The sequence below is a fragment of the Syngnathoides biaculeatus genome, chromosome 2 (genome assembly GCF_019802595.1).
Source record: "Syngnathoides biaculeatus isolate LvHL_M chromosome 2, ASM1980259v1, whole genome shotgun sequence".
NCBI lineage: Eukaryota > Metazoa > Chordata > Actinopteri > Syngnathiformes > Syngnathidae > Syngnathoides > Syngnathoides biaculeatus.
Genome location: NC_084641.1, coordinates 9,051,145 through 9,078,797, shown reverse-complemented (window position 1 = coordinate 9,078,797; position 27,653 = coordinate 9,051,145). Strand labels below are relative to the sequence as shown.

Below are 27,653 nucleotides of genomic sequence, written 5' to 3'. Positions count from 1 at the left end.
GTGCCCCACATAAATAGATCTGTGACTGTAATTAGTCGCTAATCTTACTCAGCGTTGGTATTTTTCTTTACAGTGAGGACTAGCTCTTCATCCTTTGTGTATTTTGATCTATAAATGTAGACAAGCTTTTAGCAAGACACCTGGGAATTGTTTTAAATTGTGAAAAATATATAATGGGCTTGTTCAGGCTCAGTGAGATTTTTATGCATATTTTGTGCCATTGTGCCTAATGCTGGTTATTATTTAAGACACTAATGATGACTCAACTGGGTCACTTTTTGACAATGTTTATTATGCTGACAACTACACACATATGGCAGGCTTCAGCCGCAAATAAGCCATCCAGACTATTATTTTATATAATTACAATTAGTGTGTAGACAATATATACATTCATTAATGGACATCTTACAGCTCAACATCTCTTCAAATTGGCCAAAAGATATTCAACTAGTCATTGCAAACAAACATTTAAACAACTATTTTATTAACACAGCTTCCCTCTGGAATAACACTTTCAAGGTATTTAAACAGTGGTAAGTATGGCTCCTCCTAATTAACAGTGCAGATAATGTGTGTCATGCATGTAAGTTTCAGTGCAGAGAAATTTTATGACATCTACCTGTAGATTTGCTGTGTGCATGTATAACGTGTTTGCGTGTGTGAGCCACCTATGTGTGACCCTCAGGTCTTAAAGAGTGCAGCAGCAGTCACAGCTGTTAAAACCACAGCAACCACAGGCCCCCAGATCATCCACGGCTTCTGAAACAAATGGTGGAACAAAAATGGAGACATGAGCCACCCCATGTGAAAGCAAGAGTCCTTCTGGTAGAAATGTTAATGGAAGGAGATCAAGCCGTTGCAACAGAGCATTTGGGTTAAAAAGATGAGCTCGTCCAAAGTCACTGGGAGAAAAGCTTGTTAATGTTCAGAGATACCAAACAGATGTCAGATGTTGAAGCCGTATGATTTGAAAGGTTAAAATTACTGCGGTCCGGATTGATTGTTTTTGTTTCTCCAAAGGAAGGCAGTTGGAGGACAGCGAGGGGTACCTGATTAAGCCATGCAGTGATCAGGAGGACACTGATGAGAATGACAGGTATGGGCAGGAATAACATGTACCTTACTACCACATTGCGCCGAAGCACCATAACAGCAAAGCCAGGACAAGGCCGATGACTATGGCTTGAACAGGCAGCATTAGGGATGTCTACAGAAGGGAAGTGATAATTATCAACTGTGCAATGGGACATACTTTTAGCAAGGCTAAGCTTTATTAATACAGGTACACCCTTCAGTAAGTAGTTCTCGTTTTTAAATGTGGTGGTGTTTAATGGGATTCACACGACTGTCAATGTTGTAAAGCAACAAAAGAACATACCAGATGAGAACAAAATCGTTCTGGGATTAACATTAAGTGAATCATACAAATGATCCACTTATTTGGGCAGAGATGATTGACAAAAATCAACATTTTATGTTTAGTTGATGTGAAAGCCCAAAGCAAAGCTCCTCCTCAGGCTGAAAGATGTTTTACAAATAAATGTAATAGTGTTGCTTTTCAGTTCAATTAGTGGTTCTACAATTTACACTAAGGGCATCTGCCTGCGTAAAATGAAGTGACACTAACCTTTGTTCCTTTCTCCTCTAATTCCTTCATGTTTGCTTTGCAGTCTTGCAGTTCATTGACAAGTGACTGCTTCTCCTGCTCAGCCTTCTCATATTCTCCCTTTAGATCAGTCAACGCTGTCTTGGTCTCCTCATACTATATAAAACAAAAATTTTCATTTGGAGCACATATGAATAAATTGCAGTAACCCCCTATTTTTCTACAAGTGACAGTTTAACATTTACCAACAAGTATGCAAATACAGCATGTTCTCAAATAAGCCATCATTCTGTATCATCTGTGAAATAACTTCCTGCTAGCACTACTTTAAATCAGTGGTTTTCAAACTTTTTTTGGGAACCCTCCCTACCTTTTTGATAGCTTAACTTTTTCTGCACAATTTCAGAATTTGCTGCCAACATACAGTACTTAAGGCAGCAATTATGGAACTGAATAGGTGGAAAAAGATATTCCGTACGATAGTAGCTAAAATGAAGTTTACAAAACATGCCATCTGAAGTTCCCAACAGGACCATTAAGTTTATATTAACCCTAGGCCTCGAAAAGATAAAACTGTAACAGAATGATGCCATCATGTACCAGAATTATTGAGGAATATTCCCAGAAGCCATATTCTATATTATATATATTATATCTAATATATCATCTATATTATACATACATATTAATGTGGCATGTATCAGTATGTATTGGGACAGGCTGTTTTTGTAGACAGTTGCAGAAAGGTCACTAAGATGGTGAGGGTTTCACGACATCTGAGCAAAACAAGTGGTTTCTCTTAATCAACAGGTCATTTCAGAATTTGGCAGATACATGACCAATCAGAAGAAGGCGGTTAACCTGTCTCTGCCACACTTTGTTTGTACTTACTCAAACAACTATCATTCATCCCAATTTTCTGTTAAATACTGCTCTTACAGTATGAGGGAGTGGCTTGTATGTACTGTACGTACATGCGCACACAAAATACACGCAGCCTGCTAAACCTGGCACGAGACATCATTGCCTGATTTCAAAGATTGTCACAAGATGACAGAACTAGTTCAGCCCGTTTGTTTGGAACATCAAACAGTGACATACTTTCTCCATGTTAGCATTGTTGCCTTGTGAAAATCCTCATTTGTTCCAAGATGAATGACAGTGCATAAGCAAGAAACTAAAAGTGCAACAACACAAAGCAGCAGGTCAGCTGTAGCTGCAACCACCTCCAAGTCAGAGTTTAATATGTACAACTTTGCTCCACTGATATAACTAAAAATTAAACACATGGTCGGGAGGATGACTATAGACTTAGGTGAATTCTGGGCGTTTCTATATGTGGTGGTACAAGCTATGCAAGTGATGTATGTATCTTTGTGTTTTACAAAAGAACTAAGGACTTTATTGAGCCGAGGGAATAGGATTTTCTTAAATTCACACTTTTTAAGTTGATAATCAACAATATTAAAAACCCTTGAGATTTACGAGTGATATACTGTAACTTAAGATGTCAGATAATTGTAACTGATTTAAAAAACAGAAAATATTTGGCCTAAATGACAAAACAATACCACCCTTTGTCAAGAATGAAGTACAGTACACAAGTGAAAGGTCTAGTTTTGACTGGGTTTGCCTTGTCCTAAACTAATGTTATTTACCACCGGGAAGCCAGCCCACATGACCAAATTGCGACAGTGTGGCAGATAACTTGCTTGTGCTTTGATTAAGAAGGCAGGGAACTACCTAACCATGGATGAGAATGACCAATTTGGAAAAACACTGAAAATGTCTTTCATTGGGGTTGGGGTGGGGGGTTGGGGGTGTTAAGTTTCCTCCTGGATAATTTTTGCTCCTATCGGAACACAGAGTGCACAGCACTTTGCTACGAATGTCCACTTTTTGTATGTGTTCGGTTAGACATGATACCGTTTTCGGTCCCATCTGCACGGTTACACTTTTTTCAAGCCATGCCCGTCTGAAACAGTTTTTGATTCCAGCATCCTTGTCAATTGCCTTCGCTCTATCTTCATCCTTTTTCTCTAACACTTTCGCCATCGTAAAACTTTGAACACACCGTCGCTCAGTTCGCGCTAAGTCCCACGCGCCATTACTTGGCTAACTAACAAGTTACACTGCGATTTCTGAGAACCGAGAACACATGTACATGGCAATGGTGAAACTCCATTAACCACTAACACAATTGGATCGTTATACTGTATAACTCTGTTGTCCAATCGAGTAATCTGCCGCAAACACGTTTTGTTTATGTCGCAAAATGCAAATATTTACGCTACCGAGCAAGTTAGAACGGCACATGATAGCCGTGCTTGTGCTAGCACTAAGCTGAACTTGGAGCTCGGAGCCCACCACCGAGAGGCAGGCGCACGATACCACCCGACATTTTCTCAACGGATTTGCACTTGTCTCAAGAATGGTCATTTTGGTCCCAAAAATTCAGAAATCTGCCGATCGGCGGAAGATTCTCATCCCTGCCCAACTGAGTGGCTGCCCTCTCATCCCGGAAGCTTCTTGTTACTCTCTTCTTCTTCTTCTTTTCCTTTCGGCTTGTCCCGTTAGGGGTCGCCACAGCGTGTCATCTTTTGCCATCTTAGCCTATCTCCTGCATCTTCCTCTCTAACCCCAACTGCCCTCATGTCTTCCCTCACCACATCCATAAACCTTCTCTTTGGTCTTCCTCTCGCTCTTTTGCCTGGGAGCTCCATCCTCAGCATCCTTCTACCAATATACTCACTCTCTCGCCTCTGAACATGTCCAAACCATCGAAGTCTGCTCTCTCGAATCTTGTCTCCAAAACATCCAGCTTTGGCTGTCCCTCTAATGAGCTCATTTCTAATCCTATCCAACCTGGTCACTCCGAGCGAGAACCTCAACATCTTCATTTCTGCCACCTCCAGTTCAGCTTCCTGTTGTTTCTTCAGTGCCACCGTCTCTAATCCGTACATCATGGCTGGCCTCACCACTGTTTTGTAAACTTTGCCCTTCATCCTAGCAGACACTCTTCTGTCACATAACACACCAGACACCTTTCGCCAGCTGTTCCAACCTGCTAGGACCCGTTTCTTCACTTCCTGACCACACTCTCCATTGCTCTGTATTGTTGACCCCAAGTATTTGAAGTCATCCACCCTCGCTATCTCTTCTCCCTGTAGCCTCACTCTTCCCCCTCCACTTTTCTCATTCACGCACATATATTCTGTTTTACTTCGGCTCATCTTCATTCCTCTCCTTTCCAGTGCGTACCTACATCTTTCCAATTGTTCCTCCGCCTGCTCCCTGCTTTAACTGGAGACCACAATATCATCTGCGAACATCATGGTCCAAGGGGATTCCAATCCAACCTCGTCTGTCAGCCCATCTATTTCTACCGCAATCAGGAAGGGGCTCAGACTGATCCCTGATGCAGTCCCACCTCCACCTTAAATTCCTCTGTCACACCTAAGGCACACCTCACCATTGTTCTGCTGCCATCATACATGTCCTGTACTATTTTAACATACTTCTCTGCCACACCAGACTTACGCATGCAGTACCACAGTTCCTCTCTTGGTACTCTGTCATAGGCTTTCTCTAGATCCACAAAGACACAATGTAGCTCCTTCTGACCTTCTCTGTACTTTTCCACGAGCATCCTCAAGGCAAATAATGCATCTGTGGTACTCTTTCTAGGCATGAAACCATACTGTTGCTCGCAGATACTTACTTCTGTCCTGAGTGTAGCCTCTACTACTCTTTCCCATAACTTCATTGTGTGGCTCATCAACTTTATTCCTCTATAGTTCCCACAGCTCTGAACATCCCCTTTGTTCTTAAAAATGGGAACTAGAAAACTTTTCCTCCATTCTCCAGGCATCTTTTCGCCCACTAGTATTCTGTTGAATAAGTTGGTCAAAAACTCCACAGCCATCTCTCCAAATTGCTTCCATACCTCTACCGGTATGTCATCCGGACCAACTGCCTTTCCATTTTTCATCCTTTGTAATGCCTTTCTGACTTCCCCCTTAGGAATCATTTCCACTTCCTGGTCCTTCACTCTTGCCTCTTCAACTCTTCCTTCTCTCTCATTTTCTTCATTCATCAACTTCTCCAAGTATTCTTTCCATCTATTTAGCACACTACCGGCACCAGTCAACACATTTCCATCTCTATCCTTAATCACCCTAACCTTCTGCACATCCTTCCCATCTCTATCCCTCTGTCTGGCCAACCTGTAGAGATCCTTTTCTCCTTCTTTCGTGTCCAACCTGGTGTACATGTCTTCATATGCCTCTTGTTTAGCCTTTGCCACCTCTACCTTTGCCCTACGTCGCATCTCGATGTACTCCTTTCGCCTCTCCTCAGTCCTCTCAGTATCCCACTTCTTCTTCGCTAATCTCTTTCCTTGTATGACTCCCTGTATTTTGGGGTTCCACCACCAAGTCTCCTTCTCCCCTTTCCTACCAGATGACACACCAAGTACTCTCCTGCCTGTCTCTCTGATCACCTTGGCTGTCGTCGTCCAGTCTTCCGGGAGCTTCGGTTGTCCATCGAGAGCCTGTCTCACCTCTTTCCGGAAGGCCGCACAACATTCTTCCTTTCTCAGCTTCCACCACATGGTTCTCTGCTCTACCTTTGTCTTCTTAATCTTCCTACCCACCACCAGAATCATCCTACATACTACCATCCTATGCTGTCGAGCTACACTCTCCCCTACCACTACTTTACAGTCAGTAACCTCCTTCAGATTACATCGTCTGCGCAAAATATAATCTACCTGCGTGGTTCTACCGCCGCTCTTGTAGGTCACTATATGTTCCTCCCTCTTTTGGAAATAAGTGTTCACTACAGCCATCTCCATCCTTTTTGCAAAGTCCACCACCATCTGCCCTTCAAAGTTCCTTTCCTGGATGCCGTACTTACCCATCACTTCTTCATCGCCCCTGTTTCCTTTACCAATATGTCCATTACAATCTGCACCAATCACAACTCTCTCGCTGTCTGGGATGCTCAGAACTACTTCATCTAGTTCCTTCCAGAATTTCTCTTTCAACTCTAGGTCACATCCTACCTGTGGTGCATAGCTGCTAACCACATTATACATAACACCCTCAATTTCAAATTTTAGTCTCATCACTCGATCTGATACTCTTTTCACCTCCAAGACATTCTTAGCCAGCTCTTCCTTTAAAATAACCCCTACTCCATTTCTCTTCCCATCTACTCCGTGGTAGAATAATTTAAACCCTGCTCCCAAACTTCTAGCCTTACTACCTTTCCACCTGCTCTCTTGGATGCACAGAATATCAACCATTCTCCTAATCATCATGTCAACCAACTCCTGAGCTTTTCCTGTCATAGTCCCAACATTCAAAGTCCCTACATTCAGGTAGGCTCTGTGCATTCCCCTTTTTCTTCTGATGACAAATCCGGTTTCCTCCTCTTCTTTGTCTTCGACCCACAGTAGCTGAATTTCCACCGACGCCCTGCAGGTTAGCAGTGCCGGGGGCGGGCGTTGTTAACCCGGGCCACGACCGATCCGGTATGGGATTCTTTAGATGAACGCTCATATTTGTTTGGCACAGTTTTTACGCCGGATGCCCTTCCTGACGCAACCCTGTGCATTTATCCGGGCTTGGGACCGGCCTACAGATTGCACTGGTTTGTGCCCCCATAGGGCTGCATTAAGCTTCTTGTTACTCTACTCCCTGCATATCAAGGCCGGTGAACAAGTCCACAGAGTCTGCAGCAACTGGTGCCACCTCTCCCCTCGGAGGAAAAACTCAAGTGAAGAAACTCCTCCTCAGTAGCAAAAAAGGGAAATCTAAGATGACCATCCATGATGAAGAAGAGGTTTGACAATCTGAGCTGAGCAGCAGTGAGCTCCACTGCTTAAACACACACACAGGACGAGCCTTGTCCCCAAAATAATACATAAATACAGTGAAGAAAGTATTTGAACACCCTGCTATATTGCAAGTTCTCCCACTAAGAGACCATGGAAGGGTCTGAAATTTTCATCACAGGTGCATGTCCACTGAGAGATAATTAAAAAAGAAAAATCCAGAAATTACAATGTATGATTTTGTCACTATTTATGTGTGTGATACAGTTGCAAACAAGTATTTGAACACCTGTCTATCAGCTAGAATTCTGACCCCCAAAGACCTGCTAGTCCGCCTTTAAAAGTCCACCTCCACTCTGTGTATTATCAGATGGACCTGTGTGAGGTTGTAAGGTGCATAAAGACACCTCTCCACCCCATACAATCAGTAAGACTCAAACTTGTAACATGGCCAAGACCAAAGAGCTGTCCAAACACACCAGAGACAAAATTGTACAACTCCGCACGGCTGGAAAGGGCTACGGAGAAATTGCCAAGCAGTTTGGTGATAAAAGGTCCACTGTTGGAACAATCATGAGAAAATGGAAGAAGGTAAACATGACTGTCAATCTCAATCGAAGTAGAGCCCCATGCGAGATATCACCTCGTGGGGTCTCAACGATCCTTAGAAAGGTGAGGAATCAGCCCAGGAATACATGACAGGACTTGGTCAATGACCTGAAGAGCTGGGACCACAGTTTCCAAGGTGACTGTTGGTAATACACTAAAATGTCATTGTTTGAAATCATGCATGGCACGGAAGGTTCCCCTGCTTAAACCAGCACAGGTCAAGGCCCATCTTAAGTTTGTCAATGACCATTTGGATGATACAGAGGAGTCATGTAAGAATGTTTTGTGGTCAGATGAGACCAAAATGGAACTCGTTGGTCATAATTCCACTAACCATGTTTGGAGGAAGACAAATGATGAGTTCCATCCCAAGACCACCATCCCTACTGAGAAGCATGGGGGTGGTAGCATCATGCTGTGGGGGTGTTTTTCTGTACATCCTCTCAGTGGACATGCACCTACGATGAAAATTTTAGACCCCTCCATGATTTCTAAGTGGGAGAACTTGCAATATAGGAGGGTGTTCAAATACCCATTTTCTTCACTGTAAATTCACACTACAGATTTACAGAATACTGAAAATACAGATATTTGTTCATCTGTCAGTGATCGGTACAACAACTAATTCTTTTCCACTAAGTGAGCACTTAATCTGAGTCTTCACTTTTTGTGACATTGGTTTGATGGTGTGCGGTGAGATTCTTTCTGATGTAAACAACAGCATGTGTTTGGATGATTTAAAACCTACCTCTCTCTGCAGTGTCTCTCTGCAGCTATCTGCCTCATTCAGTTGGCTTCGTAGCTTGCTGCTATCCTGTTGGTGTTTGAGCTCCAAAGCCACCAGCTTCTTTTCCAACTCCTGCTGAGTTCTCTCAAGGGCTTTTAGACTGTTGCTCAGCTCTTCATTCTGAGCACGCGCACTAGCAACAAACAAAAAAATGACAACACTGATTTCAATAGCGGGTGGATCAAAATCATCAGCAACATGATATACAGACACGTTCCGAAATTGAATATCATGTAAATTATTAGACCTTGCGCCGATCTTATCAGCAACATGATATACAGACACGTTCCGAAATTGAATATCATGTAAATTATTAGACCTTGTGCCGATCTTATCTGCCTAATCGGAATCAGATGATAATTGGTATTTTATGATGATCGTCTTTCATGACATAATTTGCCGATCCAATCAATTGACATCATCATCAATCGTTCTCGCAAGTCCTTTACTCCACATCATCATTGTGCTCAGTATATCTGAATCCAAAAGCTAGTTTTTATACAGTAATATGTACTGAATATATTTTTTTTGTCTTTTGATATAGAACTGCAAATATCTGACGGCCAATGAACTTTCCGATTAAAGTAAAGTGTGCCTTTCATTCGGGAATCAAGGTCCAAGGGTTTTTCAACACAGGTGAAAAACAGAATAAAGCTGCTTTAGATCCAGTGTGAAACGGGGAGGCCCCGTAGCTCAGTTTGGTAAACCAGGGGTTGTGGGTTCATATCCCACTGGGGCCTCCACTCCCTGAGAAGCGTCAGGAAGGGCATCTGGCGTAAAAATTGTGCCAAACATATATGTGCGTTCATCTGAGATGACACGCTGTGGCGACCCCGATAGGGATAAGCCGAAAGAAACCATCCAGATCCAGTGTGAAATATCCACAGCCACTCATGATTTAGGGTATAATGTACAGTGCAGGTGATGGTAAACTTTGCTTTCTTAATTCCAAAATAACTCCAGCAGTCTACCAGAATGTTTTAGAGGACTTCATGATTCCTTCTGTTAAAGATCTGTAAGGAGATGCAGATTTCATCTTCCAGCAGGAGCTGGCCCCTGCCCATACCACCAGAAGAACCACAACTTGGTTTTATGACCATGCCATCACAGTGCTTGACTGGCCAGCCAACTCACTGGATCCAAACCCCATTGAAAATAAAATGGGGTATCATAAATTAGTGGCACCAGACCCAAAAACAAAGAATTAAGAGAATGTGAGCTTCCATCATTCACAGGCAATGAAACAGGCTGATTTCCTCAATGCCACTGCATCTCGAGGCACTGATTAAAGCAAAGGAATTTGCAACCAAGTAGTCATTAACAAATTGTTTCAAAAGTAGCATAATTTGATCGACTTAATGTGGAAACACAATGATTTCCAAAGAGACTGTGTGGAAGTGAACGTTGACAAATGTTAAAACAATGAAATACAGATCGAGAAAAATTGTTGTTTCAAGGTCAACGGTCCACATTTCATACAGGCCAATTTGAGAAGCAGGCAGAGAATAAATAAGATGCAGTAAAATATCCCTAAACCGCCAAGCATACTTGTATGTTCTCAAATGTACTGACCTGACGAGATCTTTGTCCATTTGCTGCTGTTTCTGCTGCATTGCCTCATTTTCAGCACACAGTGCTACATTTTCTTGCTGCAAGTTGCCCTTCTCTTTCTGGTGGACCTTATGGAGTTCATCTTTCTCTGCCCTGAGGGAAGTGCACTCACTTTGCAGATTGCCCTTTTCTTTCTGATGCTTATTCACTAATTCCTGTTTGTCAGCTCTCAGACTAGAACACTCTTTCTGAAGGCCATTACACTCCACCTGCATGGACTGGAGCTCATTGGCTGTGGAAGGAAATAACAAAATACAGTCACGTATTTATTAAGTGAAAACTTAATTGACCCAGAAAGGCAGATAGCGTTAGGCCAAAGATCTTTGATCATGAAGAAAAGCCGTGGGCAGAGATATCAATAAAGTTGTGCTGACTTTTAAATAAATTATGACATTTGAATTATGAAAGGCAGTATTTTTTTTTCCAGAAGCCAAAAGACAATATAAATCAGGCGGCAATTAAACTGATGGTTCCAAAATGATGAACAGCCACTGTTAGTGGCATAAGCAGTAACCGCTCCGTTGTTGAATGGCTGCAGCAACCAAATGCCAATCTTAAAACGGCGATTTGAGCCAAACCACTTCAGATCAGTAAAAATGTGACTAGTGAGTATGCAGACTTCTAGCAAATGAATATAGCAGTGCATCATACATGCAGCAACATGGTGTGTTGTTGAGGAGAAACTTTCCATTTCATTTGAAGTTGTTTCATCAACTAACAGTGAAATATTAATGCACATATCATGTCACATGGATGGATTATTTTGTTAGAACTCAAACAAAGTGTTAACACAAACAATATAAATATACAATAAGAGACAAAAACACAAAATGATATGGTATCACAAAGTGTACTTTCAGCCTAAATTACCTTGTATTTCTGCCGTTTTCTGCCATTGCATGCCCTGCTGCTGCAGATCCTGCTGTAGGTCATTAAGCTCTCGCTCGTATTTGGTGGCAGTCTGACGCCATTTGTCTAAATCCTTGGAGACGGTTGCCAGGTTAAACTCAATTGCGCTGACATCACGGTCCCGGTCAGCAGAAGCTGCCTCCAGTGCACATTTCAGTGACTTCACCTCATCACGTGAACTTTGTAGCTCATCATGTAAACTAGGAGAGACATCTGTCTGCTCTCTTAGGACATCCATTGCATCTTGGAGCTGCCGCAGCTGGCCTGTACAGCGAATGTTTATTATAGAAGATAATTGTGGTAATAACACAATAAAACAGGCATTGATAATAGGTTTAATTGCAATTTTCTTAATATGACTGAAAAATCAGCAACTCGACATCTGTTGGCTGCTAGTCTACCTTGAAGAAGTTTGACCTGTTTTGCAGATTCATCAGCTTGGTGCTTCTTGTCTTTTCTCTCTTTATCAAGGATACCTGCAAAATGTGATGTTATATTTTACTTTAGGGATCTGTGATACCTGTCCTGAGCAAGAACAATGGAAATAAAAGATAATTCTACGTATGTAGCCTTTTTTACCTTCTAGCTCCATGCATTTGTGTCTCTCTGTGTTGGCCCGATCCTGGGCCTTTCCAAGTTCATCATTCAAGCGCTGGATTGTTTTTTCGTATTCGCTTGAGGAACCCATATTTGACCTCGTGAGATCATCTGAGAAGCCATTAAAGAACAATAGTTGCCCAAAAATCAATAGTGCTATTCAAACGGGTGGTTGGCTACAAATGTAAGCGTTCCTATCTTCCCACAAAGTCCGTGGAATGTCGAGGCTGAATATTTGCCGCAGTCATAACGACGAAGCAATGATGGCATCCACTGTCATCAAGAAAAATAGAGGGGCGACTTAAAGTCCATCTATGTTAATTCTGCTTCAGTCCCAGATATGTAACTAGGGCTGACACAGGAGCTGATTTCCCAAGATAATAAAACAGGCCTATTACATGAGTTAATTGCAAACCCAGAAAAGAACGGAACTCCATTATCTGCATTTTTTTATACAGTCTCTCATTCAAAACCGTCTACAATCCCATTGGCAGAACTATCCTACCTTACAGCGACACAGTGTATTCACCACACAAAGCGAATGGACTGGGGGAGCCTGTCAAAGGCCCGTTATGGTTTTTTTGTTTGGTAAAAACAAGCTCTACAAATGCTTGGTGTTTTGCACTTCCCAGTTAATATCTTGAGCCACTAATCTTTGGTGGCTAGAAAAAGAGATGACCTCATCTTGGGGCGAGCATTTGGCACTTGAGAAAAACGAGTCACAACAGTTGAAAGCATGTGCACCATAAAAGGACACATCCGATGAGTGCAATGCAGCATTTGTCACGGTAGGCTGCTGCATGCCTCTCTCGCATTGCTGACTTAATGCGGTCTACATATCCATAGCGGCACCAAAAAAAATCCAAGGCAACAAGGTGACAACTTGAGGCTGATGGTACCCTCTGATTCAAGGACATGACCACCGTGCTGCCTAACAAAGGCTGGTAAGCTGTGCTGTGTCCAGTCTAGTGTTTGGTTGTGTGTTCCTCCATGCTGCATATTTATGAGTGAGAAAGTGCATGGGCTCTCTCTTGATAGAGTGGTCTTTGTCAAGTTGAAACAGATTGGAGCTGGGTGGAGCAACACAAGGGAATCTCCCACAATACAGTATCTTTGGATACCAAGACCCAACATGGCTTGACTGCAACACAATCCAAGTATTGATGGGATTATAATTTATAAAAATACATTTTGACGAGATGGGATACTGAGCATCATGCTGGGTGATGACAAAAAAAATGTTGGGGAATTTCTTTTTTTAGCTCAAGTGCTGAAGGCTAAAGTCGTGATGGCCTCGCTACCCTTCTGCCACTTTCCACCAAATGAATGAGACAGTCTGTCTCAGACCTGGCCCTAATGGCTAAATGTATACAGAATTAAATTAATCTGTTGACGATAGCGCTATGATAATAATCCAGGGCTGCACACATGGGTTCCAAAAGATTCTGAAGATTTAATTCAAAATGACTAAAGCACTATGATGAGGTTGCTACAAATGCTTTCTTTACTGTGCAGTGAAGCATTGAAGATTTAGCACAATCCTCATGCAAAATAAATTCACTCGTGATTCTGTTTAAATTGGTGTCATAATAAAGAACCACAATGGCATAATCAATTTTATAGGTCTAGCTTGATCATCCATTTTAAATGTCACTGGTTACCCAGCTGACACATTCTCTGGTCAAAAGTGACACTTCACACAAACAAGGACATCAACTTGCAAAGCCATGCAGCTGTCTTTAATGAAAGGCTTAGACACCAGTATGACTCATGATAATTTCACTACACTTCATGTCACTTAATGATTGTTCAAAGCAGGTTCGAGCAAAGGGAAAGACCTAAATGATATCACCCAATTCATTTTCAAACATTTCCAATAAAAATAAGATGAATTACCTTTAATCAGTGATATGTTGTTTAGGGGATCACTCAGTTCTTTCTCTTCCATCGTCTTATCTGTAAAAGCATAATTAATATGTAAGAAAGAGAAACTACAACCTGGCAAACTCAAAGCACTATTTGTTATTAAATATTTGAAAAAGTTATATTATATACAATAATGCATGTTCATTCACAACCAAGCTGAAAGCACTGTGAGTAGATAAATTACATTAAATAATAAATTTCCCAAAGACAAGCTCAGCTGAAAGCGTTACCTCAATTAATTAATCCCAACCCTACAGTTTTGTACAGCACTGTGGCGAGAGCAGTCCTTAACATGAAGAACTCTTCTCCAACTAGCACATTTTTTTAGATGCAAAATGGAACAGTCCAACAGGGAAGAGGGGACCTGGGCATGACACTGTCAAATCTCATCAATAATGCTACAATGAAAACCACAGGCTAAAGAGGTGTGGTTCAGCCAATGATAAGGTGGATATGTTGGTTTGATTAAAATGTAACAGTATTTGTATTGTAAAATAAATATCCTTAAAACCTGACACCCCTGTATTTTGTTGTTACAATGGCTTGCCCCAACACACTAGGTCATCCCAGTCCCAGCATCACGGAAGCTGCAGCTGCATACTGACACTGAGAGGTTTTGTTTAGGGCGCTGCTCTGTGGCCTGTTTGTGCTGATGTAAAAAGCCACAGACTATGAACGACTGTTTATGCAAGACTCCATAATCTCTAAATTCCTTTAAATGAAAAATTATAAAGGCAGCAGTAACAGGGATAAACTAGAGATTTTATTATGTTCTCTTATGGGACTCTATAGTGCAGTTAAAAAATATTTGCCCCCTTCCTGATTTCTTTTTTTGCATATAACACACACAACGGTTTCAAATCATCAGACCAATTTTAATATCACCCAGAGACAACCCAATGAAATACAAAATGCAGTTTTTAAATGACAAAATTATTCAGTCACCCAAAAAAGAAAAAAAAAAAATCCCAACTCTCTGACCCTCTGCGAAAAGGTAATTGAGGTGGTGGTAACTGAGATGAGATATAGTGTCAGCTATAGCTGTGATTCCTAACCAGTGTACTGTGGTATTTATTCACTACAAATGATGCAAATTTCTTAATCTATCGATGCCTGCATTTTATAGTGACAGGGAGAACAATTTAATGCTCTTCCACTAGATGGCAGAAGCTACACTTTTTTGGTGGAGTGGCGTGCCCAAAGATTTTTTGGTAATATAAAATATGTGCCTTGGCTCAATCAAGGTTAAGAAACAGGATCTACAGTATTAATTCCATTAGCGTGTTGTTGTTTTTTTTAACCTTTTTATGATGTAACTACAAAAGGGTGCTAGTGATGATATCCATCTGAGAACAATAAAAACTGCCCACCCATTATTCGTCAACGACTGAGGATAAGACTAGCAAACAGAAGTTGAGTTCAGGGATCTCAGACAACTGAGATTAGGAAGTGATCCAGAATGATCAATTTTTCTGCTTGATGTACATTCATCTTTTTTTTTTCATTTTCAATTAACTGTACATTCCCCGGTGGCACGGTGGAGCAGCTGTAAAGCGTTGAGGACAGGGGTTAAAATCCCAGCCACGCCTGCCTGGAGTTTGCATGTTCTCCCCGTGCCTGTGTGGGTTTTCTCTGGGCACTCCGGTTTCCTCCCACTACACAAAAACATGCAACATTAATTGGACACTCTAAATTGCCCCTCGGTGTAATTGTGAGTTCGGCTGTTTGTCTCTATGTGCCTTGCGATTGGCTGGCAACCAGTTCAGGGTGTACCCTGCCTCCTGCCCGTTGAAAGTTGGTAGAGGCTCCAGGACTCCCACAACCCTCGTGAGGATAAGTGGCTCAGAAAATGGATATATATATACACATTTCCCAAATCAGTAAAAATGTTGTTACTGTAAGCATAACACTTCATTATGAATAAGTTAGGCTACCAATGGCACAGCCATGGCTAAAAATCTGCTTGTTTACACAGCTAATGCTAGCTAATTACTGCTCGCACAGCTATTTTGTTGAACATAGCCATGCATTCTCTGTAACTATATCACAACTCCACATTTGAATACAGTAACTGCATTGAAAAGTGTACTCTGCTACACTTTGGCCCGTTAGAAAACTCGGCGCCGTTCGATTATTTAGAACGCCACACACAGGGAGTGCCAAGAGTGTACTCTGACCGATCTGAATGTGGAAACAGCATCAGAATGCCAGACAGGACAAGCATGGAAGCTGTTTAAAAAAGATGCAAGGGTTGCGGTCTGAAGGGGGATTTAAACAACCTCATTCACGCAGTTCATAAATTCTAATAAAGAGAGTATTCCCAGCCGCTCAGAACATTTGTAATTTGAATTTCCAAATGCACCCTGAGTGAGGGAGCAAAGCTTTGGTTTCAGACTGAGGGGGACCTCGGCTATCAGAAGATAAAACTGACATCTTGAAGAAAAAAAATCAATTATTTGCCTCTTAAGATAATATGAAGAGATTCAAAAGTTCACATTAAGTGTGAAATGTAAGATATCCTGACTGAAACAATAACACACCTTGAATGGTTATACATCAGATTTAACACAGAGACCTTGCCCTGAGTTGAACAAAATACTCATGGAATAGAGATTTAGAATGAGACATTACTAATCATTGACATAGTTCTGTCAATGATCAACCATTTCAGCCTTCTCTATTTTTGGAAGATTTGCACATTTTGCTTTATTTCTGCATGAAGCAAAGCCCACCTTCGGTTGTAACTAGTAGTATTCTTCACTATCACACAAAAAGAGTTGCTATTTACGATAAGTGACAGTGCAGCCAAATGATCTTTTAAAAGAATACAGTAGTTTCTTTTTATCCTATAACAAAAACTGCCGATGTGACGTTTTTACAATATACAGAATGATCATGGGTGAATTTCACTGTTGTGTAATTGAGGTCACAGCAAAAAAAAAAAAAAAAAAAAAAAAAAAGGATTATGCAATACACATATCCCAAAAAATTGGTTAAAAAAAAAACAAACAACTGGCATACTGTCCTATATGCATCATTGTCCATCAGTTTGCTTTAGTGTTGTTGCAACAATACACTTTAAATTAATCAAAGCAGTTCCATTTTAAATTGTATGTTAAACATTATATGTTTAAAAATGACATCTTATTCAAAGGCCCAAGGGAGCACTAAGAGGATTGTTCTTACTCGGCTCAACTTTATTTATACCATTTAACAACAAAATAAATATTGTTAATGTCTTAAAACAACTTAGTCGCTATTTCCAACATCCTATGATAGCAAACCAAAACATATTGAGATTTAAAAAAAAAAACTGAACTTCTTGATCATTTTAACTTAGTACGGTATTTCATTTAGCAACTGGTAATTTAGGGTAATTTTGGAGCACGAACCAAAAACAGATTCCGTTTGGCTCATGGTGAAAAAAACTATTGTTATTGTACGCAGCTCTCAAATTGATTTGGCCACATTTGGAAATTAAAATTTACTTTTCCATCCCGTTAGCTGTCCACACAATCCACCCTAATTAAATTTTTACCATTGCTGGTGGGGATTTACAAAATTTACTTTATGTCATTTACTTCCAACAACTGTTATCCATATGTCTGTTTATGACAATCTGATGTTAAAAAAAATAGAGAGCTGTAAGGTTAATCGAGCGCTTGATTGATTGAGCTCTTGGGAGTCTTCCAAGATGGACAAAACCAACAGCGTCAACATGCAATAAGGTGAACCAAGGAGAATATTAACAATCACACAAGATATCATTCAAATAATTCCATGACCTTATTCAATAGAATTGTTTGATGTCAGCTACAAGCCTCTGCTGTTAAAAAAAAATTCTAATCTAAGATTTAAAAAAAAAAAAAAAAAACACCTTCAGCAAAGGTGTACTTCATTACCCTAATAGTATAACTGCCTGTCAGCAAGAAGAAATTCACAAATAGAATAGGAAGAATAGAATGGAAAAGAAATTCAACAAACAATAAGACTTCAGTGGCCAATTACCATTACCTGAATGACTGGGAATCTACAACGAAAAAACAATTACTAGCCAGTGATTGGCTCGCAACCAGTTCAGGGTATACCCTGCCTCCTGGCCGATGACATCTTAGATTAGCTCCAGCAGTCCCGCGACCCTCGTGAGGATAATCGGCGCAGAAAATGGATGAAAAAGTAATTCTCACTCAAGCCATTACAAGAGTAGATGACAATGCTGATCACCAGTAAGCCTGTCAGCTTCTGACACATCCTGCATAATTTTTCAATCTTTTTTTAAAATACATATATATTTCATGACTATCCAGTACTATCCCACGATGGATCTCTTAGTGTTGCTCTAAAACATAGCCGAAAAGACGTATTTTACCTATGAATGTCAAGGTCCTTATACGGACAGCGCACAAGGCCCTGTCGTTTAAAACTCTTGTTTTTTTTAACCATTTGTTAAGAAGACTTGACTCTTAAGTTTAACTAAAAATGTGACCAACGTTTGTTTTGAACAACTCATATTTAATGGTCAGTTAGCCAACAGCGGGTTAAGAATTTAACTGGTGGTGAGGAGTTAACCAATGGTTCAAAATAATGGTGTTTTGAACAACCAGGTCCAGGTCACCATTGGGAAAGGAGAACACAGGGTTAGAAATAATGAGGATGAGGCAAGACAACCATTTAGCTTGAGTCATATCGAAGCAAGGCATTGTTACAAAACTAAATCAGATCATTAGGAGGTGCCAAAAATCCCATATTATAGTTAAGTGTCTTGCAACTACATGATTAGACTATCCAAATTTTCATTTTCATATACGTTCACGTATATTTTCTAAATACTTATGTATCAAAGTAGATATCACTGCGATAAACAAAATCAGACCTAGTTTGTCGGAATCGGACAGGGATTAAGGATTCTATGACAATGTTTGTAAATCAGCATGAATTTTGTTGCCTAGAAATCAATGTAAATATTCAGAAATATGTAACTGAAATCTTGACTCTTTGGTAGAAAATGACCACGTTTCTTATTAATTAAAACAAAAATGTGATGTTTAAACTGGCCATTTTCTGACAGAAGAGTCCACTTCAGTGGGTCTGAAGTAGGGACTGAGTGCATTAACCAAGTGACTAAAAACTTCACAGAAAACAAGAAAAATCATAGTGAATCACTATTATATTGTCTTCTATCATTTCCAAATCCTGTGAATGTCTGATTTTTAACGCTGTATTTGATATAAATTTTCATCTTTGTCTGAAACACTGATAATCTCAATGTAATTGAACATTTCCAAAACTAGATTTCCCAACTACATAATCTGAAGAAAAAAAAAAAACATTACCTTGGGTCAAACAATGAGAAAACGAAACACATGGCCCAAATCCAGCACAAAAAAAAAAAAAAAAAAAAGAGAATGGCGGCCGTTTTTTTTGCGGATGTTGTAACATACCTAATTATCGTTAGCTAATTTAGAATTTTATCCTTGGACTTTGCATATTTTTAAATGTTTTCACTTTCATCCTTAATATTGTCACCAAAGGAGAAAAAAACAACCTTTTAAAACGTAGAACTTTTCTGTTACATAAGATATTGTGGAATTAGTAGAGCAACTAACAGCTAGCATGTACAGAGCAAAAACAAATGTAACATGAGCATGGATTTACAACCCTGTTACTGAAAAATCAAAGTTAAATTAACATTCAAATGAAATGCAACTTTCTTAACTGTAAATGATTTATTCAACAATATTTCTCAAATGAAGGTCCCCCCCACCCCACCCCAGTTGCCTGAATATAGGCACCAGATTGTTTTTTTTTTTTTTTTTTAAAGGACTTGATAATTGGTTTGCGGGTGACCTCAAGTTTGAAAGCACGTAAACTTACCGTCAAACTAGAGTAAAAAGTGGGTACTCGTCAAATTATGCAAAAAGCTAGCCGTCTTAGCAAGCGGTTAAGGCCAGGTAAGGATGAGCTAGCCGTTAGCTCGCTCGTTGACTTGATAACTTGAGCAGGCGGGCGGTGTGACGAGGTTCGGGACTCAAGGCTCAGAGATCAGAGATCAGGGCGCAAGGCGGGCGGCAAGCGGCTTCCTGCGTGACTCCTGTGGGGGGCGGCCGCTCGCTCAGGAGCGTCATTGAAAGTTTTTTTGCGGTGGGTGTTGCCTTTTACGTGTCAAGTTAGCCGCCTTGCACAGTTTTACTCTTATGAGTTAAGCGGCGGTAATGCCTACTTAGCGCCTGTGCTGATCTTTTGGAAGGAGGTGGGAGCATAAGCTTTACGACTTTGAAAAAAAAAAAAAAACAAAACGCTACCTTACTCGCTTGCTGCTCCGTCGCTCCTCCGATGACTTCCTCGTTCTCAGCCTGGTTTTGGAGCGACAGATTTTGGCTTCCCGAAAATGTTTCCTGGGCGGACCTGGAGCATCCGCCACCTGGCGTGGAGTATCCTCGAGTGGGAGACATACTGTACGCCCTTCCACTGGCGGTCGGGGTTTTCGTGCTGAGGATTCTGTTCGAAAGGTAAAACTCGTGTCACGTTGGTCTGCTTCCCTGTTACTGTTTCGTGTTTTTTGTCGAGGACTCCATATGTTGCTCATTAGAAAACACTTAACCGCTAAAGGGCTTGGCAGTCGTGATCCCACGGAGCACGACACTCACTAGTACTCGTAGAGCTGTGTTACTTATCTATATTTAGATTCGCGAGTGAAAAGATTGAGGAAAGCTCAACTTTATCAACAGAAAGTTCTAGCAATGTGTCAATCCCTACGTGTTTCACTTCTGAGTTTCGATGCGACTCTTGTCTGACGTTACACTATTACTTGTAATGGTTGAGAATCCCTCTGTTTGTTGAATGGTTACTTGAAAACAAGGGGCGTTTTAGTTTTGTTTGCGTAAGTGTTCTTGGGCAAAGTTGAGTAAAATGTGCTTTTTCATTCAGAGGGAAGCAACGAGTAAGTGGTCAGGCCCAAACCATGGCTGTGGTTCTCTCAAATCCGTTTTTTTTCCCATGTTGGGGAAAACTATTGGAGATAACGGGGTGGGTTTATAAATGTATATTTATAAATATTATATATTTATTTATAAATGAAGGATGAACACTGGTCATTCGAAGCTAATTATCTTGTGACACCCATTAGCGTCTTGGTCTGGGGGGGCGGACCACGGACCCTCCGGGGGGGGGGACCCTTCAGGACTCTCCCGTCTCGGGCTCAAAGGCTCACATGACAGGTCATCAGGGACTGTTTGGGCTAGGTGCCACATTCCCCGGGATTTCTTGTTTACCGTGTCCCACTGAAAGTCTGTTATTTTCTCTCTCTAACACACATAGGCAACGACTCTGTAAGCTAGTGCAAACCTCAGCAGTTTGTGTCAAGACGTGGTTAAAAGTTCATCTATTCCAAGTAAACTCCTCACTGACTGTTGCCCTATGTGAATGTCTTGCTTAACTATATCATTCGTGTCCCTTCCCCCACTCTGTCATTTTTTTCCCCCCTTCTCCATCTGTGTGTATACAGGCTGGTGGCCAAGCCCTGTGCCCACATACTTCAGATTCAGGCGGGAGTGCATCGACAAGTCCAGCCTAATGCTGTCTTGGAGAGGGTTTATCTGTCAAAAACGGTACATATTAAGGTGTAACATGCTTGCAGTGCTGTGTGTCAAACGTCGTCAGCGTTACACCATGGCGGGTGTAATGATATCATCTCGGGGTGCCCTAAGCCTGCCTGCCAACCAGCTGGAATTCGGGATTTTATTCACTGTTTAGGCAACCAAAAAGAAGGTCATTCCTCTCACCATTGTCCTCACTAGTGTCCAGAAACAAAGCAATTGGAGGGACTTTCCAAGCAACTGGACTGGGATGTACGGAAAATACAAAGATGGTTTCGCATCCGCCGCAACCAAGAAAAGCCTAGTATGCAGAAAAAGTTCTGCGAGAGCATGTAGGTTGTGCATTTATTCTACTATAAATACCAGTTTCACCATGAGTTAAAAAAAATCCACCTCTCCTTTATTTTGTTTACTTCAGGTGGCGGTTCACATTTTACTCGGGGATTTTTATTTATGCCGTTCGTCATTTATGGGTGGTAAGTTGAGCTGAAATATTATCAAGTACCCTATATGTATGTTTTGTCAATTATACCCTGCCTGATGTCTCTCTCAGTCGCCCTGGACATGGGACACCAGACAATGTTGGGACAACTATCCCTTTCAGGTTCGTATATTTCACATTCGCCAGCCCATATGGTGAGGTCAGGTCATAAGGGATTGTATCTGTACCATAAGACTAGTGTTACTGGTGTTTTTATTTTACTCTTCCTCCTGCAGCATCAGAGTCCTCAACAATTCAATCACTATGTGGCTGAGCTGGCATTTTATTGGTCCCTGATGTTTTCCCAGTTCATAGACATAAAACGTAAGGTGAGTCAACACAGGTACGAATGACTAAAAACCTCTAGATCACCACTTTTTGCCATGTCATATCATTGTTCCTGTCAATTTTGTGTTGATATTCATTACTGTTGTAGTGTATTCGAATTAGCAGATTTTCTGGTGAAACAGGTTGGGCAACGAAACAGTACAGTCGTACAAAGTAGCTTCAAATGTACTTTTCATTGGCCTTAAGCAGAGGTGGATTGTAACAAGAGGCATTTACTCAAGTAGTTTTTCTGATAAACTGTAACTGTCAGAGTTGTTTTGAAGCAGCTGACCTTTTAGTATTTTTGTGAAGAATAAACAACTTTAACTCCACTACCTGGAGCTACATTCCACTTGCTCCTTGTGTATTTATCATTGTTTGCACGATCTATTTTGGCTCGTCACTGACTTGTGTCCCAATGTATTTCACCAGTCCAACATATCTAATAGTGATTCACAACAATTGACCCTATTTGACCAATTGAACAGAGCCCAGCAGTCGCATGACCCCACATAGTCTCCGTGTCCCCCCACACAAAAACCAAGATTTCAAAGTGACTCTACTTAAAACATGGCAGACATCTATATTTACCTTAGAGATAGGGTCGAGCTCACCCGTGACTTGAGTAAATATAAGTGTTGTAGAAAATGGATTGACTGACGACGAAAAACAACAGTTCTGTCATCGGTGTCTGCCTAAATAATACTTTGGCATTTCAACCTACAAGAAATGTACAAGAGACTGCCTCAGTCTCCGTTTGCAGAATGTAATGTACTGTGGAATAAAACCAGTGGATCGACCTCTCTCGAGTCCTCACAATAAAGAGGCTTGCGCACATTCAAAAGGAGCAGGGACAAGGCCTATCCACATTGTATACACAGGACTAAAGATAAAGATGTTATGTTATATGGCTGGAAAAAGATGTCAGCAATGCTGATAAATGGAGACAAATCCTCCAGCCCAAAGTTCAATATAATGAAATTATATACCAGGAATTAACTATTTTGCCTGGTTAGCCCATTATCCTGTTTTATGTACGATATAAACTGCAAGTTAATTTGAGACCATTTTTTACAGCACAATTTGCTGTAGTTAGTCATTTTCTAAAAAGCATTGTTTGATATTGTTGGGCTGTTTCATCTATGTAAACAAATACTGTAAAGTTAATTTAAGACTATTTTTTGAGGCAGGATTTTTCCCTACTTTATGTGATAAAAACTTTGTTTCAAGTGAAGTTTTATGGAAATATTTGAATTTGCACATTCCTATTTCACTATTTTATTTTATGTTGATGCATGACTTAAAGAAACTGCTGAAATCAGAAGTGGTTAGCCAGTTACTCAGTATTTGAATAGTTTTTGATTGATTACTCTTACTCAAGGAATTTTTTGGAAGGCAATTTTTTTACTCAAATAAATTTCCTGGTCACCGTAGTCTTACTTGAGTTCAATTTGCGAATGTACTACCCACCTCACCGTACGTTGTACATAGTCACAAAACTACAAGACTGCATATTTACATCAAAGGTTTGTGTTCTATTCATTTTAACATGGTATACAGTGTTTTACCTCTTTCTCTTCATTTCATCCACATTAGGATTTCTTCATCATGCTTGTCCACCACCTGGCCACTATCGTGCTTATCACATTCTCCTACGCCAACAACATGCTAAGAGCAGGGACTCTGGTCATGTGTGTGCATGACGCATCAGACATCTTCCTTGAGGTAAAGGAAAGATTTTGTTTGAGTACAACAAGGAGGAGATGCAGTGTTTACAAGTAGAGACTTGGCACAGTTAGTCTCTTCAGTGGAATCGTAGCGGTTGAACACTGTCTCTTAAATGCAGTGCTTGAAGTCTCATTTTCACATTCTTATTGTAAATACATATATGACAAATGCTGTTTGTTTAGCCATCCATCTTCTTAGCCGCTTATCCTCACAACGGTCGCAGGAGTGCTGGAAACTTTCCCAGCTGTCAAGGGGCAGGAGCCAGGGTACACCCTGAACTGGTTGCCAGCCGTTCGCCAGGCACATACAGACAAAGACCAGCACTCACAATCACACCTCTGGGCAATTTAGAGTGTTCAATTAATGCATGTTTTTGGGTTGTGTGAGGAAACTGGAGTGCCCGGAGAAAACTCACTCAGGCACTGGGAGAACATCCAAAGGCCACACAGGCGGGGCCGGGATCGAACCCGGCTCCTCAGAACTGTGAGGCCAATGCTTTACACCTGCTCCACCATGCCGCAATTCTGTTTATTAAAACTATAATAATACCTCCACTCAGCCCTTTATAATGCATGCCAAGGGGTATCATTTTTTGAAATATAAACGTTAGCTTGCTAAAGCTGAATAAGCTCATACGTTGGGCTTTTGAAATATCCTTTACTAGACCATTGTGGCATTATTCAGCCATTCATCTTAAATGTATGACTCAGTGTAGCTGTGTAATTGATGGCTCAGTGTTTGACCCTGTTCATCTACAAACAACACTTGATGAATCGCCTCGTCAAATGCAATCAATGTGTTACAAGTTTGCTTGTCACAAAATAATTCAGACTCGTTCAACCTCTACTGTATTTGAAGGTAAATTATACAAACGTGTCACATTTGGTGACCTGACTGTCGGTGTTTACACGGACGATGCCTCTCAGTGAGCTGGATGGCATACTCTTACCCAGTGTCGTCCGAGCGACTTTGCAGGCAGGTTTCTGTACCTTTTGGATTTCTTCTGTGGTTGGCTGTGGAGCCAAAATCTTTTTCCTTAACAATCATATAAGTTGGTCTTTCTTTTCGTCTCCTTACACAAGCATTGGTGATAACGGCGCTCTCAGAAATAAGTAGATGATAACAAAAAAATTACTAGGTTGCTTAATTTCAAACTTGTTGGTTGTCCAGTCACTCCAGAGACAACTATTTGTGGGCAAGCAACTAAAATATAAAGTACCTTTTAATATCCAGTTATTGTATGCGTAGGCTTACATTACTACACTAAGCAACCAAGACAGATGTCACTGTTTCATTAAGTTTTGTTTGTGGATCAACAGTTATCAGTTTTCCATTTTGCCATCACTGGTACCGTTCTGCGGTGGCTTGACAAAATCATACAAATGAAAAACTCAAGTTGTAGTGACGCAAGGATGGATGGATGACCACTTATTTACATGTGCCGTAGTTAGCATAGCAGTGAAAAAAAAAATCTTTTGTCAGGGGTGGCAAAACATTTCAAGAGACTTATTATTGTACGTCTTCTTCATGATTGAATGATTCTGGTGAGGTCACAAAAGGTGTTGTTGTAGTACTGACTCATATACTGCCCACTACAGTATTATGTTGTTTGTGCAATATATGAAAAAAAAAAAATCACATCACTGGATGGGTCTGCACTTGTTGCTACATCTTCTTTGATCCTATTCTGCCTTTCCTTTTTCACCTAAAAATGCTGTTTTTTTTATTGATAACTGAGTGCCCCTGTGTTTACTTTAAGATAAATGGCTCATTTACTTTTACAGGCAGCCAAACTAGCCAACTATGCCAAATACCAACGCCTTTGTGATGGCCTTTTTGTGGTGTTCAGCATCAGCTTTTTCATCGCGCGACTTGTCATCTTTCCTTTCTGGTAATACTGTTTATTTTTCTTAGCTTGTCAAATTCTATCTATAATTTGACCCCCCCTCCCTACACGCACTAGATCATTAATATCTTAAAATGTATATCTGTATGCATTTGTTACAGGATTATTCACAGTGTTCTGATAGAGAGCTGGGAGATTGCAGGCCCATACCAGGCTTGGTGGCTGTTTAATGGTTTACTTTTGGTCCTGCAGACTCTTCATATCATCTGGTTCTACCTCATTGCACGCATTGCTATTAAAGCCATATTTAAGGGAAAGGTCAGTTTGGCTTATCATAGCCAGTAAATATTTTAAATATTCTCATATCAGTGTCTACCAAACGATTTTTTTTAATCAAGCCAAAAAAACAACACATAATTTGGTCACAAGTACTATAACAGGATACTCTACAGTACATTTGGTGTGAAGCGAGCAGATGAAATTTATGTTGTGGGTTTAGTACACATTGATGGTATGCCCCATATCGATTACTAAATTGGCCGGCTATCTGCTGTCAATAAGTAACTTTTATGTTGAGCTTGTAACTACGATGACCAATAGTGTCGTGTATTGTATATAAATCAGCTTTGCTCTTGATTACTCTGTTGTTCGTCTTCCACCAGCCAGTGACCTTTCTCACGTTTATTGAATGTATAACGAAAATAAATGGTCATCAGAGAAAGTATCATGGAGTTTTTATGAACTTTGAATAGTTCTCTGTTGGTGTTGGAGAAGTAATCTTTCTCTTTTAATTTAAAGTGCAAACAACTTTAGGGCCGATTTGTCAATGGTAAAAACTTATGGATGAACATCTTCCCGTTGAGCTCAAGTGTAATAATTAGTGTATTTTTCGTGTTTAACATTGTCCAGTACATTTCTTACATATCCATAAACGCGCACAAATACTGACCTATGCTCCCATTCATCTTTGTGGTGTTGTGTTCTAGGTGGCAAAAGACGACCGCAGCGACATCGAGAGCAGCTCGGATGAGGAGATTTATTCCAGCAACAGTAAACACCCCAATCAGACAAGTAACCTCAATGGAGAAAAACATGATCACTAAGGAAAAGTGTGGAAATTGAGTGTGGATTTTGTTCACTTCCATTGTGCCTTTGCAACTCACCTTGTCACTTTGACCATCTTAGAAGATAACCAAAGAAAAGACTGTGTGCAGGATACAGTTGGTCCTTTTTACACTTGATGTTTACACCTGTTTCATGCTTGCAAGAGTGAAAGAAAATTTAGCAACCAAATCAGGTTTGCCTTCTTATTGTGCATGTATGCCTCTGGGTGCGGGGGTCTGTGCATGTGTTTGTGTGCGTGTATTGTGTGCTTGTGTGTTAATATGGCAAAAATTGCATTGTAACAGATCAACGCAACTGTCAATATTTCATACAAATAATTACATTTTTACAGATGTGTGCGTGTGTGTGTATACATATACATACAGCTGGAAAAGAAATTCCTGAATCTGCCATGCTGAGAAAGCTTGAGACTTAGTTTCCAATTTCCCAATACATTTTCTTTAAAAAAAAAAAAAAAATCTCATACCAAAGTAAATAAATTATAGGATTTGTATAAAAATTATTATGAATGTTCAGATGAACTTGCTATTCCAATTTCATTGAAACATTAAATACATGTGATCTGCAAGTCATCCTTTTGTTTATCATCATAGTGAATCCTCAGGTGTTGAGTCCCTTGCAGAGCATCCTGTCGGCCAAAATTAAGATGTGAAAGCTTCATGTT

The 27,653-nt window shown here is 40.5% G+C and overlaps 2 protein-coding genes across 5 annotated transcripts; one reads left to right on the top strand and one right to left on the bottom strand.

Moving 5' to 3' along the window:
* Window positions 1-271: 271 nt before the first annotated feature.
* slmapb (sarcolemma associated protein b) lies at window positions 272-20,331 on the bottom strand. Of its 3 annotated transcripts, none has more exons than XM_061831282.1 (10): window positions 20,190-20,331; window positions 13,858-13,917; window positions 11,944-12,072; window positions 11,766-11,840; window positions 11,326-11,628; window positions 10,417-10,687; window positions 8,806-8,977; window positions 1,631-1,765; window positions 1,123-1,210; window positions 272-762 (listed from the first exon to the last, which is right to left on the bottom strand). In XM_061831282.1, the coding sequence occupies exons 2-9, from the start codon at window positions 13,907-13,909 to the stop codon at window positions 1,127-1,129; spliced, it is 1,221 nt and encodes a 406-aa protein (XP_061687266.1). In that variant the 5' UTR covers window positions 13,910-13,917; window positions 20,190-20,331; the 3' UTR covers window positions 272-762; window positions 1,123-1,126. The 3 variants fall into 3 exon arrangements, with proteins under 3 accessions (XP_061687266.1, XP_061687259.1, XP_061687275.1); XM_061831275.1 differs by lacking the exon at window positions 20,190-20,331 and adding an exon at window positions 19,762-19,903; XM_061831291.1 differs by lacking the exon at window positions 20,190-20,331 and adding an exon at window positions 14,118-14,207.
* Window positions 20,221-27,323, top strand: LOC133506924 (ceramide synthase 5-like). Of its 2 annotated transcripts, none has more exons than XM_061831302.1 (10): window positions 20,221-20,396; window positions 21,392-21,494; window positions 21,684-21,814; window positions 21,901-21,958; window positions 22,036-22,086; window positions 22,200-22,292; window positions 23,887-24,015; window positions 25,803-25,909; window positions 26,026-26,182; window positions 26,851-27,323. In XM_061831302.1, exons 1-10 carry the CDS (start codon window positions 20,221-20,223, stop codon window positions 26,965-26,967), a joined length of 1,122 nt encoding a protein of 373 aa, XP_061687286.1. In that variant the 3' UTR covers window positions 26,968-27,323. The 2 variants fall into 2 exon arrangements, with proteins under 2 accessions (XP_061687286.1, XP_061687295.1); XM_061831311.1 differs by lacking the exon at window positions 20,221-20,396 and adding an exon at window positions 21,258-21,277.
* The last annotated feature ends 330 nt before the right edge of the window (window positions 27,324-27,653 follow it).

What these genes read in the sequence shown, in the direction of transcription:
- LOC133506924 (XM_061831302.1), top strand. Translation starts at nt 20,221, where the DNA reads ATGACTTCCTCGTTCTCAGCCTGGTTTTGGAGCGACAGATTTTGGCTT. An exon ending in AAAAAGTTCTGCGAGAGCAT is followed by an intron (nt 21,815 to 21,900) that starts GTAGGTTGTGCA and finishes TGTTTACTTCAG; the next exon opens with GTGGCGGTTCACATTTTACT. An exon ending in TCATAGACATAAAACGTAAG is followed by an intron (nt 22,293 to 23,886) that starts GTGAGTCAACAC and finishes CATCCACATTAG; the next exon opens with GATTTCTTCATCATGCTTGT.
- slmapb (XM_061831282.1), bottom strand. Translation starts at nt 13,909, where the DNA reads ATGGAAGAGAAAGAACTGAGTGATCCCCTAAACAACATATCACTGATT. An exon ending in CAAATGCATGGAGCTAGAAG is followed by an intron (nt 11,841 to 11,943) that starts GTAAAAAAGGCT and finishes CACATTTTGCAG; the next exon opens with GTATCCTTGATAAAGAGAGA. An exon ending in ATGGACAAAGATCTCGTCAG is followed by an intron (nt 8,978 to 10,416) that starts GTCAGTACATTT and finishes GTTTGTTGCTAG; the next exon opens with TGCGCGTGCTCAGAATGAAG.